At 33.2% G+C, this 11,564-nt stretch overlaps 2 protein-coding genes across 2 annotated transcripts; both read left to right on the forward strand.

Moving 5' to 3' along the window:
* Positions 1-616: 616 nt before the first annotated feature.
* Positions 617-2,500, forward strand: LOC131633636 (NADPH-dependent aldo-keto reductase, chloroplastic-like). The gene is made up of 7 exons (XM_058904333.1): positions 617-866; positions 954-1,004; positions 1,084-1,160; positions 1,326-1,413; positions 1,533-1,898; positions 1,991-2,233; positions 2,307-2,500. The coding sequence occupies exons 1-7, from the start codon at positions 747-749 to the stop codon at positions 2,391-2,393; spliced, it is 1,032 nt and encodes a 343-aa protein (XP_058760316.1). The 5' UTR covers positions 617-746; the 3' UTR covers positions 2,394-2,500.
* Positions 2,501-8,036: 5,536 nt separating this feature from the next.
* Positions 8,037-10,851, forward strand: LOC131633638 (NADPH-dependent aldo-keto reductase, chloroplastic-like). The gene is made up of 7 exons (XM_058904335.1): positions 8,037-8,283; positions 8,466-8,516; positions 8,600-8,676; positions 8,993-9,080; positions 9,582-9,854; positions 10,009-10,257; positions 10,521-10,851. The coding sequence occupies exons 1-7, from the start codon at positions 8,164-8,166 to the stop codon at positions 10,605-10,607; spliced, it is 945 nt and encodes a 314-aa protein (XP_058760318.1). The 5' UTR covers positions 8,037-8,163; the 3' UTR covers positions 10,608-10,851.
* Positions 10,852-11,564: the final 713 nt, after the last annotated feature.

The following is an 11,564-nucleotide window of genomic DNA, read 5'->3' on the forward strand; positions in this document are numbered from 1 at the left end:
GAGTTCAATGTCATGATAAAGGAGTAGATTAGGGAGAAATTTCAAAAGTCGTGAGGTGCAGTTTATCCCCTCACATCAACGTGGGTCGCCCCGATTATATTCCCTTATTTCAGAAGCATATTTATTTTAAAAGGTCATAGGGTATTTTTTTTTTTAAATAATATGACAATATATATTGGTTATTCCATGTAGTATAATTTATACAATGAAAGGAGGATAAATAATATTGTCATTTAATAAATGAAATATGATAAGAACGATTTTGAAATATTAATAAAATGTCAACAAAGTGAAAAACATCAAGCTTCCTCTTTCTGTCTTAAAAAAGGAAATTGAATGGAAGAAGTTGGCTTAGCGATCTCATTCTCATAAGTGGAATCGTCTGGTCAAAGAAAAAAGGCAAGTCACAATATTGTCTTCTACTCCATTCATTAATGCATTCATCATTTTAAAGTCACCACGCACTTCAATAATTCAGCACTTCAAAAAAATACTCCATTTCTTTAATTTTGATTCACTCACAAATCTTTGCCTTACTTTCTTTGGAGTGATTAAAATATTTAGAAATGCCATGCACGTAAATATAGCAGATCTAGATTTAATGTAAAAAAATATAAAACGTAATAAAGATTCCGATAACTCCAGCTTATTTAAACCTATAGACTCTTTTTGTTTTACAACTCTCATTTTCCATTCTCACCTGTCACTCTTAAAATTGAAGCATTTTTTCTTGTTATTTCGTGACAATGTCAAACGAGATTCAATTCTTCCAACTCAACACCGGTGCCAAGATCCCTTCCGTCGGTTTGGGAACTTGGCAGGCCGATCCTGGCCTCGTCGGTCAAGCCGTTGCTACCGCCATCAAGGTTTTTTAACTGCATGCATTTTATGTTCTAACATACATATATTAGAAATTTAGTAGTACTAAATATACTGATATTTGATACTTGCAGGCTGGCTACCGTCACATTGATGGCTCTCCAATCTACGGCAATGAGAAAGAGGTCATTCATTATGTGTTTTCTCAATGTTGATGCAATTTCATATGTGAAGGAAATGATTCATTTAGATCTTGTGTTGCAGATTGGTTCTATATTGAAGAAACTGTTTGATGATGGCGTAGTGAAACGTGAAGATTTGTTTATTACCTCGAAACTCTGGTTTGTTTGTGTTTATATTAATATTATAGACTTCACTAAGTAGTAGTGGTTTCATTTTTTAGCTAAATAAGTTAATTACTAATGGTAGTAGAATAATATATATGAAGTTGTTAGTCTCTTCTTTGATACCTCAAAACTAAGGATTTAATATATATGAATTTGCAGGAATACTGAGCATGATCCAGAAGATGTACCTCTAGCATTGGACAGAACTTTGAAAGACTTACAACTTGATTATGTTGATCTGTATCTTGTATGTAATAATAAAATGTGAAATATGAATTTTAAAGGAATTTTTTTTTATTGATGGTTTAATAATTTATCACGGACATGCTTTATTGATTGCTTACCTAATGATTCTTCATTTTTTAGATCCATTGGCCTGTTGCAATGAAGAAAGAACCAACGATGGAGAAAGAATCAGTAGGTTTTAATTCTGAAAACATTTTGCAACCTAACATTTCCAGTAATGGAAATGCAGAGAAGAAAGAATCAGTAGGTTCCAATCCTAAAAATCTTGCACAACCTAATCTTGCCAGCACATGGAAGGCAATGGAATTACTCTATGACTCTGGAAAGGCGCGAGCAATAGGTGTAAGCAATTTCTCCATCAAGAAGTTGGGAGATTTGTTGGAGGTTGCTCGCATTCCGCCAGCTGTCAATCAAGTCGAGTGTCATCCTTCTTGGAGGCAGGATAAGCTGAAAGAATTTTGCAATTCCAAAGGTGTCCACTTCTCTGTAAGTTCCCAAATCTTGAATGATCATTATTTTGTTTCTGCATATTATATTTGTTTTTTTTCAAAAAGTCTTTATTTTAATTTAATGTTTAGGGATATTCACCTTTGGGTTCTCCTGCTTGGCTTAAAAGTAGTCTCCTTAACCATCCAACTCTAAATGAGATTGCGGAGAAACTAGGCAAGACTCCTGCACAGGTAGCTCTACGTTGGGGGTTGCAAATGGGTCATAGTGTTCTTCCCAAGAGTGCAAATGAAACAAGGATAAAAGAAAACTTTGATGTTTTTGATTGGTCTATACCTGAAGACTTGTTTGCTAAATTTTCTGAGATTGAACAAGTAAGTATTTGATAAATCTTTATTTGTTAAATTTAATATGCATGATTTAATGAGTGGGTTCTTATTGTTGCAGGAGAGATTGGTTCGAATGGACATATTTGTTGACGAAAATTATGGTGGTTACAAAACCGTTGAAGAACTTTGGGATGGAGAAATTTAAACTTTCAGCACCGTAGGGTATTAGATGGAATAAGAGAACACCATTGCTTTTGTGTTAAATTTATCTGCATAATATGTCTATCGAGTGTGAATATATATATATATATATATATATATATATATATATATATATATATATATATATATATATATATATATATATATATATATATATAAGCTATGTTACAATGATTTGTCATTGTTGTTTCTATTTGATCCTAATAATTTATGTTTGTTTAACATTCAAAGGATGATGGCTTGTTGTTTGATATATGGAGACATCCGCTATTAATCAATCGGTATAATTCCGCAACGCCGCTCTAGATATAGATGGTGTTGACGAGTGTTACGTGATTATAGAGATGATTAACTTTGTTCATATGCTTAGATGAGGAAAATGCATATTGTTATAGATTTTTATCGATCACGAGGTTATTTGTAGTCTTTGTCTGATTTAGTATCGAGGACACCTTTGCCTCTATTAGATTATAAGCGCTAGAGATAGCTTTAGGTTTGGCATTCACAAGAATCTCGATTCTTAATGTCCGTGTTGTTTAGTTGCGTGAGACATCGTCGATGAAATACTATAGTTGTTCTCTCAATTTTGCATTAGAGATAACCTCGATCGTGAGCGATACGTGATGGTATTCATGAATGCTTAGGTTGCGATTAACTGATTAGTAGAATGCATATTCTATGGACGAATAAAACTCAATCCCGAATAGCTCTCTTCTCTCCTATACTTTACTTTTCCGTTTTTATATTTTGTATTTTATACTTGTAAACAACTTTTGCACACCATAAGTTTAGAAACATAGAGACTATTGAACGGAATTTGATCCCTCGCACTAATCCCTGTGGATGCGATAAAACGCGGAATACTTCCAAAAAATTTACTTGTTGCTTTACCACTTCAACAAAATGGCGCTGTTATCGGGGATTGGTGTTTTTATATTGAAAGCATTGCAATAGTTTCTATATTTCTAAGCTTTGTACATATTTTTCCATATTGTATAGATATCTGTAAATGAACTTGTCTATTTTATACATATGCTTGCTTGGTATATATGAGTGTATAGATACTTTTCTATGTTTTTCATACTTACATATTTGTACATGTTTTCTATACTTGTGTATATTGTATATACTTTTGTTTTCCTTCATGTTTGCTAAAGTGTTGGTTAGGAGTAACCAATTAATGAACAACTAGCCATGTAGAGAGGCAACATAGAGGAGTGTCAATACATAAAGGCGTCGAGCTAACGACATAAAACAAGCGTTTGTTGGGAGGCAACCCAATGGTTTTTAAGTCTTTTAGCTTTGTGTTTAGGTAGTTTAATTTGATTTTGTTAGGTTGTTAGAAAATTTTTGTATTTTTTTAAGCTTTGTTTTTTATTAGCTTAAGGAGACATGATGTGATTGTTTAAGTTTGAATGTTCAACAAGAATATATTATGGTAATAATAAAAGATTGAAAATAAAGTTGCATTGTCAAAGTATGTGTTTATTGCTTTCTATAACATAACATAAATATGAACCTTAGGCTTTGTACAAATGACATGTCATTTATTCTCTTGTAATTTTTGTTCATTTGTGAATCACTTTAGTTCATAGCCAAATGTGAGGAAGCTTCCACTGTTTACTAAATGCACAGTCGACCAACATTCTGTGTTTAGCTCGTTTGAATCATGTTTAATCATTCGTGTTGATTTGTATGAAAGCCCCAAAATGATCAAGGCATTTTGTTTGATTTTGAGCACAACCACTTGACCAAAAAGTAACTTACCTTGTGAGTGAGTGAGAATTTTCTTACCCCCTTCGAGCCTTTATTCGGGATCCATTTTGATGTTACGTTTTGGAACTTGTACATAACTAATTAGTTCATTGTTTATTTTAGATTGGATTTTGAATATTTTTTTCTTGAACCCTCAACCATGATTTGTTATTTGAGTTTTTACCTTTGCCTTAATAAGCTTGGGATTATTCACATTTCAAAATTTGATTGTATTCTAGTTGGGGAGAAAAGGTTGGTTGTTACATGATTGAGAAAGAAAAAAAAAATTGAAAAAAAAAGAAGAGAAAAAGCCTTGAAAAAGGAAAAGAAAAAAATAGAAAAAAAGTTATGAGAATAAGTTGTGCCAAAGGTTGTAACAAATGATGAAAGAGGAAAGAAAAGGTGAAAGAAATTGTGAATGCTTGAGAATTTGAGAAGTGATCATTCTGATTTGTTTAGGCTAACTTTTTGTTTCAATTACCTTGAAAAACCACTCTTTGCTAACCAAGCCAAATTACAATCTTTGAAAGTCCTTGTGATTCTTGCTTTTGTACTTTTGATATGATTTTCTATACGAATGCATAATTTGAATTGATGTTTGCAATATTTTTGGGTGTGAGTTCAACCCCTCGTGTTTGTTTTCATTCCTTGATGAAGTTGTGCGTTAGGTGTGATTCATTCTTGAACATATGTATTGCTTTAGAATTTTTAACATGTATTTTGTGCTTAGACTTTATTTCATAGTCATGGTATCGTTGTAGTTTAGTGGTAAGCATTATTTTGCGTGTACTTTTGATATTAGAGTCATACATTTATTTCCATTTGTAAATACTTGTTGATCATGATTCTTGGAGGTTGCTTTTGTTTCTTTAGGTTGATTGAATCTTGTTTGAGGACAAACAAGTCTAAGTTGGGGAGAGTTTGATGAGTGCTAAATTGTTGTTAATTTGAGTGTAAATAATTAGCACTCATTGGCTTAATTCGTTTGCTTTTCGTCAATAAATATCAACTTTAGTGTATATTTGTATAGTTTACATTATAGTATATATATTGCATTATCATGTAAATATCATTGAGTTTGATTGTTTTTATCTCATTTTGGTAGGTATTCAAGCAATGATATTCGGTCATTGTAATATAAAGTATTGGATAAGCTTTCCAACACTTTTGACCGGGTGTAAATCGGAGTTACGATTCTCGAATTGTGGTGAAAATAAGAACCACTTTTTCTCTTTGCTGTTAATTTCGCCAGGTGAGCTTCGAGCGAATTCCATGCTTTCTGGTCGCCAGGAAATTTTTTGGTCGCCAATAGAATTTGGCTGTTTTTGTGCTGCATTTTGGGAATAAAGTGACATTTCGGGGGGCGAATATTTTGGATGTCAGGCGAATTCGTCTATACATAAATTTGTATTTATAGTTTTAGAACAGATTTTTAGGGTGTGGTTTTGGGGTCTTTTATTCCCAACTCCATCAGAAGCAACTTTTGGAGTGAATAAGCTTGGAAATCAACAAGGGAAGTTGAAGATTGAAAATTGGGTTAGCTTCAATTTTTTAGACATCAAGGTTGGGGTTTTGCTCATCTTCTCCTTTATATTTGTATGATACTTTTCTTGTTGGGATTTGGGTGATTTCACCATTGTTGTATGTATTTCTTTTGATTTTTTATTGTAAACTTTGTTTTGACTCAATATAGATATTAATCCCTTTTCATAATATGTTTGATTTTTATTGAGAAATATGTCTCAAACTATTGATTTAAGATTTATCATCTATCGTTAGCCAAGCTCTAGACATAGATTTGGGTGTTGATATTCACTCCATATCAGTTTTGCATGTTTGCTTATTGTTTGATATGTGGAGAAATCCGCTATTAATCAACTGATATAATTCTGCAACGCTGCATTAGACGACGATGCTGACGAGTGATACGTGATTATAGAGATGATTAACTTTGTTCACATGCTTAGATTAGGAGAATGCATATTGTTATAGGTTTTTATCGATCACGGGGTTATTTTTAGTCTTTGTCTGATTTAGTATCGAGGACACATTTGCCTCTCTTAGATTCTAAGCGCTACAGATGGCTTTAGGTTTAACATTCACAAGAGTATCAGTTCTTAATGCTCCGTGTTGTTTAGTTGCGCTAGACATCGCCGATGAGATAATACAGTTGTTCTCTCAATTTTGCGTTAGAGATAACTTTTGTGTTAAGCGATACGTGATGGTATTGATGAATGCTTAGATTGCGATTAATTGATTAGTAAAATGCGTATTCTGTGGGCGAATGAAACTCCATCCCGAATTGGTCTCTTCTCTCTTATACTTTACTTTTCTGTTTTTATATTTTTTAATTTATACTTGTAAACAACATTTGCTCATCATAAGTTTAGAAACGTAGAGACTGTTGAATGCCATTTGATCTCTCGCACTGATCCCTGTGGGTACGATAAAAATCAAAATACTTCCAAAAAAATTTATTGCTGCTTTACCGCTTCAACATGTCAGGAATGTGTGGTGAAGCGTTTCATAGATGAGACTGTATTCAATGCACTTATTCTCCATTACTTTTTTAAAAAGCTAATCCCAAGTGATTCCGTTCTATTCTATATCGGACTACGATATGGAGGCTGGTCGATGATACTTAAGTTTTTAAGTGAATATATCTTAACTTTTAGATTAATAATAATACACTTAAGTTTTTTAAGGAGACTTATCTTAGCCATTAGATTAATAGTAGTAAAGAGGTAGGATTTGGTGTCAAAGTTAATGTTTGACACTAATGTCAAATGATCTCTTCCCATATATATAGAGACTGGATCAAATGACACCAAGATGTCAAATCTAGTAATATGACACATCCAATAACTCTTTGCCGCATATCTGTATAACAAAATCCACTGTTGGATTGAAAGCTAACATCGTATAGATCATGTCTATAAAATTTAACATCAATCGCAAATCATTTGATATGTTAAAGAGAATTATCAAAATTAACGGTTTATTAACGGTTTTGTTGAAGTTTTGTAAGACATTAGTTTTTATCCATCTTGTAAACATATCAAATGATTTTTGATTGATGTTAAATTTTATGGACATGATCTATATGATGCTAGCTTTCAATCCAACGGTGGATTTTGTTATACAGATATGCGGTAAAGAGTTATCAGAGGTGCCATGTTACTAAGTATCACACACACACACACACATACACACACACACATATATATATATATATATATATATATATATATATATATATATATATATATATATATATATATATATATATATATATATATATATATATATTCGATGTCAAAAAATCTGCGAGGCATAAGATACTTTCCTAATCCTCCATCTCCATCTTCGCGCGGGGGGGGGGGGTGGGGGGAACAAAATTCCCGACCTTAGAACCCCAAATAGATTATATCCACGGAGATCCTTTTAATCGATGCAAATTAGTTCATAATCAAGTGTGAGGAAGAAGTCTCACATTGGTTAAAAAAGGGAAGAATGAACACTTTATAAGTGAGCGAACCCACACACCTCACAAAATATGTCCCAAGTGTAATATGCTTTCTCGTTGAATCCTCGAGTAGCATTCAACAGTGGTATCATGAGCCTTTAGTTCGATAAAGAGACTGGCTTACTCGTAGTTAATGAAAGTGAATGTGGAAGTCGTTGAACCCCCCGAGTACCCCCAACAATCCCTATAGATGAAAATAAAATTCCCGACTTTAGAACCCAAATAAATAATATTCGTGGAAATTTTTTTAATGGACGCAAATTAATATCCTTACACAAATTACCATATAATTTTTGGTACAAAAATTGCCATATTTTTAACCGTCCATTAAAATCACCAAACGCACCAAATCCCAAAGATCTCCCGCCTGCATAAATCTACAGACCCTCTTACTAATACTATTCCATTCTCATTTCCCATCCTCACTCGTGACTCATACATCGACGCATTTTTTTCTCGTTATTCCGTGACAATGTCAAACGCCATTCCATTCTTCCATCTCAACACCGGAGCCAAGATCCCTTCCGTCGGTCTGGGAACTTGGCAGTCCGATCCCGGCCTCGTCGGCGAAGCCGTTGCTGCCGCCATCAAGGTTTCTCACCACATCTTCCTTTTCATTATCATTCTTCAACTAACTCATTGTCATCGTTCTTTACCTATTCTATGAGATCGTAGAAAGTTGATTTCATTAACATGCACATTTCGAAAATCACGTAGTAGTGTTAAATATATACACTGATTTTGATTTTGATGAATCGATTTTGATATGTATAGGCTGGTTATCGTCACATTGATTGTGCTCAAGTCTATGGCAACGAGAAGGAGGTAATTCATTGTTTGTTTTGTCGCTCAATGTTGATGCAATTTCATGTGTGAACGAAATGATTCATTGATTTCTTCTTTTGCAGATTGGCTCTGTATTGAAGAAACTGTTTGATGATGGCGTTGTGAAACGCGAAGATTTGTGGATTACCTCCAAACTCTGGTTTGTTTTTTTATATAATATATTCTAGACTTGCTCTTGCGATTTCGGTCGGTACAGATGTTGTAACAGTGATTGCGGTTGTTGCATTGTGAAATAATCACAATTTATTCTTTATCATATAAATGCTGAATATTGGAATCTTCCGATACCGTTTTGTCGCGTGCGTTTTCGCTGTAATAGACTGTTTTTTAAAACTATTGTTTTAGCTAAATGAATTGATTAATGATGCTGGTAGAAAAATAGTTGTATGAATTTGTTAGTCTCTTCTTTGCTGTTCTCAGAACCTAAGGATTTAATGTGAAGATTTGTTATGCAGGAATACTGATCATGCTCCAGAAGATGTGCCGCTAGCACTGGATAGGACTTTAGCAGACTTACAGCTTGGTTATGTTGATTTGTATCTTGTATGTTACTAATATATCAATCAACCTTCACATATTCTCCAACTTCTTGCTTGGTTATTGTTATTTTTAGTTTCTTTTAAAATTTGAACTGAAAATGTGAAATATGAATTTCAAAGGAACAGTTTTTTAATGTTGAAATTGTGAACTTAATTAGTTAAGCAGTGCATTCTTTTACTGTAGAAAAGTTTAAGGCCTGGTTATATATGTCTTTTTCAATTCTAGCCTTTTTTGAGAAATATGGAGGTACTGGTTAAGCCATGTTTCTTGCACACTGCACACTTATTGACCAAACGTATAGTTTAGTTTAGGGAATTTAAATTCCATTTCCTGTATATGCTGCATTACCTAGAGGCTTTTATCTTATACGTTTATCTTTTTATTTTTAATGTTTTCCTTTAGATGAATGTAGGATTCATTTCATCTAATTTCAAAATCTGGTGATTTAGTAGTTTATTTGGGACATGCTTGGTTGAATGTTAACGGATGACTCTTCTTTTTCAGATCCACTGGCCTGCTCCGTTGAAGAAAGGATCAGATTTGAAGCCTGAAAATCTTGTGCAACCTAATATTGCCAGCACTTGGAAGGCAATGGAATCACTCTATGACTCTGGCAAGGCGCGGGCTATAGGCGTAAGCAATTTCTCCACAAAGAAGTTGGGGGATTTGCTGGAGGTTGCTCGTGTTCCTCCTGCTGTCAATCAAGTTGAGTGCCATCCTTCTTGGAGGCAGGACAAGCTGCAGGATTTTTGCAATTCCAAAGGTGTCCACCTCTCTGTAAGTTCCCAAATCTTGAATGTTCATTATTTTGCTTCTGCATACTACATGGGTTTTTTTCAAGCTTTTCTAGTCATTGAAAGTTCATACTTGAAATGAACTTTATATTGAATGGCTTTCTCCTATTTAAGTTTTGCACTTTTTGAATGCTTAGGGTTATTCACCTCTGGGTTCCCCTGGAACCACCTGGCTTAAAAGTGATGTCCTTAAACATCCAGCTCTAAATGTGATTGCGGAGAAACTAGGCAAGACTCCTGCACAGGTAGCTCTTCGTTGGGGATTGCAAATGGGTCATAGTGTGCTTCCCAAGAGTACACATGAAGCTAGGATAAAAGAAAACTTTGATGTTTTTGATTGGTCTATACCTGCAGACTTGTTAGCTAAATTTTCTGAGATTGAGCAAGTAAGTGTTTGATGGTTTCCCTCCGTCTTTATAGCTTTAAGAACAGAATTTATTAACTATGTTGATATTGTGCTCTACTTGCATAGATAAAAATGATCATTAGTCATTTCTTTTTGTTTTTTTAAAACTTGTGTTTCGAAATTCATTTTTTATATAAGCTTGCTGCTTGTTATTTAATATGCATGATTTTTTGAGGCTGAAGGTCTTGTTTACTTTCATGGAAACATTGTCCAGTTTTATGACAGTGGTTTTTATTGTTGCAGGCAAGATTGCTCCGGGGAGCCTCATTTGTTCATGAAACTTATGGTGGCTACAGAACCGTTGAAGAATTATGGGATGGTGAAATCTAAACAATCTGCTCTGTATGGGATTTAGTCACTGGGTGGAATAAAGAGAATGCCATTGTCTTTGTGGCGTAGGTGTGTTAGATTGTTGACATAAGTGCTTGGTTTTAGACTGTCTCTGTATCTCTTATTATTAACCAATCCTGAGTTTTGGAGGGACTGGGAGGCTTTGGATTGGTTAAGCTGTGCACCTCGTTTAGACACAATTATTTCAGTTTTTTTACAATGAGTACCAAGTTTCTATAGTATATCCTGCTTTTGCTTATGATAAATTAAAATAGTAGCATTGGTTATGATTAATAAACTTTTGATGATGAGTAAAAAAGTTGTCACTAGAAGACGAGAAAATGTGGTAGTTCACACTCTTGCAAGAGCATACATAATATACTTTGAATATGAAAGAAAGGAAGGTTTTTAATCCACTTTACAGATATTGAATTTTATAAAAATACGAACTATGCATTTTTAGAGAATAAATTGAGAAAATTCTGAAAAAGATGACATGAACTTTAATAGTGGCCGGCCTTTATGCTTTATCTCATTCCACCTCTATACCTTGCAGCACCTATGGTGAAATTCCGTTTTTACCCCTAAAATTCAAAGATACATATTTCAATACACTATATTTTATTTTTTTAGAGGTGTTTCTTCTCGGAATTCACTAAATTGATTTTTTTTGTTTGTAAAAGATCATGTTTTTGGAAATGCATTTTTGAAATTTTAATATTTAGTATTTTTCGAAGATATTTTAAAATATTCAAATATACTAAAATATTTGTTAAAAAATTAAAATCAAAGTGAATCAATTGTATTAATCGTATAATAACAATAATTAATAGTTTAAATATATTAAATATTTGGTTGGTAAAATTCATTATAAATTGTTTTAGTATAATGAATATTTTCTTTTGTTATAAATTTTTTAGTATAATAAAATTATTTATTATAATCAATATTTTAGTA

The sequence above is a fragment of the Vicia villosa genome, unplaced genomic scaffold, assembly GCF_029867415.1.
Source record: "Vicia villosa cultivar HV-30 ecotype Madison, WI unplaced genomic scaffold, Vvil1.0 ctg.001158F_1_1, whole genome shotgun sequence".
NCBI lineage: Eukaryota > Viridiplantae > Streptophyta > Magnoliopsida > Fabales > Fabaceae > Vicia > Vicia villosa.

Coding starts and splice junctions, on each gene's coding strand:
- LOC131633636 (XM_058904333.1), top strand. CDS start 747: ATGTCAAACGAGATTCAATTCTTCCAACTCAACACCGGTGCCAAGATC. Junction 867..953: donor CCGTTGCTACCGCCATCAAG/GTTTTTTAACTG, acceptor TGATACTTGCAG/GCTGGCTACCGTCACATTGA. Junction 1,899..1,990: donor CCAAAGGTGTCCACTTCTCT/GTAAGTTCCCAA, acceptor TTTAATGTTTAG/GGATATTCACCTTTGGGTTC.
- LOC131633638 (XM_058904335.1), top strand. CDS start 8,164: ATGTCAAACGCCATTCCATTCTTCCATCTCAACACCGGAGCCAAGATC. Junction 9,081..9,581: donor GTTATGTTGATTTGTATCTT/GTATGTTACTAA, acceptor CTTCTTTTTCAG/ATCCACTGGCCTGCTCCGTT. Junction 9,855..10,008: donor CCAAAGGTGTCCACCTCTCT/GTAAGTTCCCAA, acceptor TTGAATGCTTAG/GGTTATTCACCTCTGGGTTC.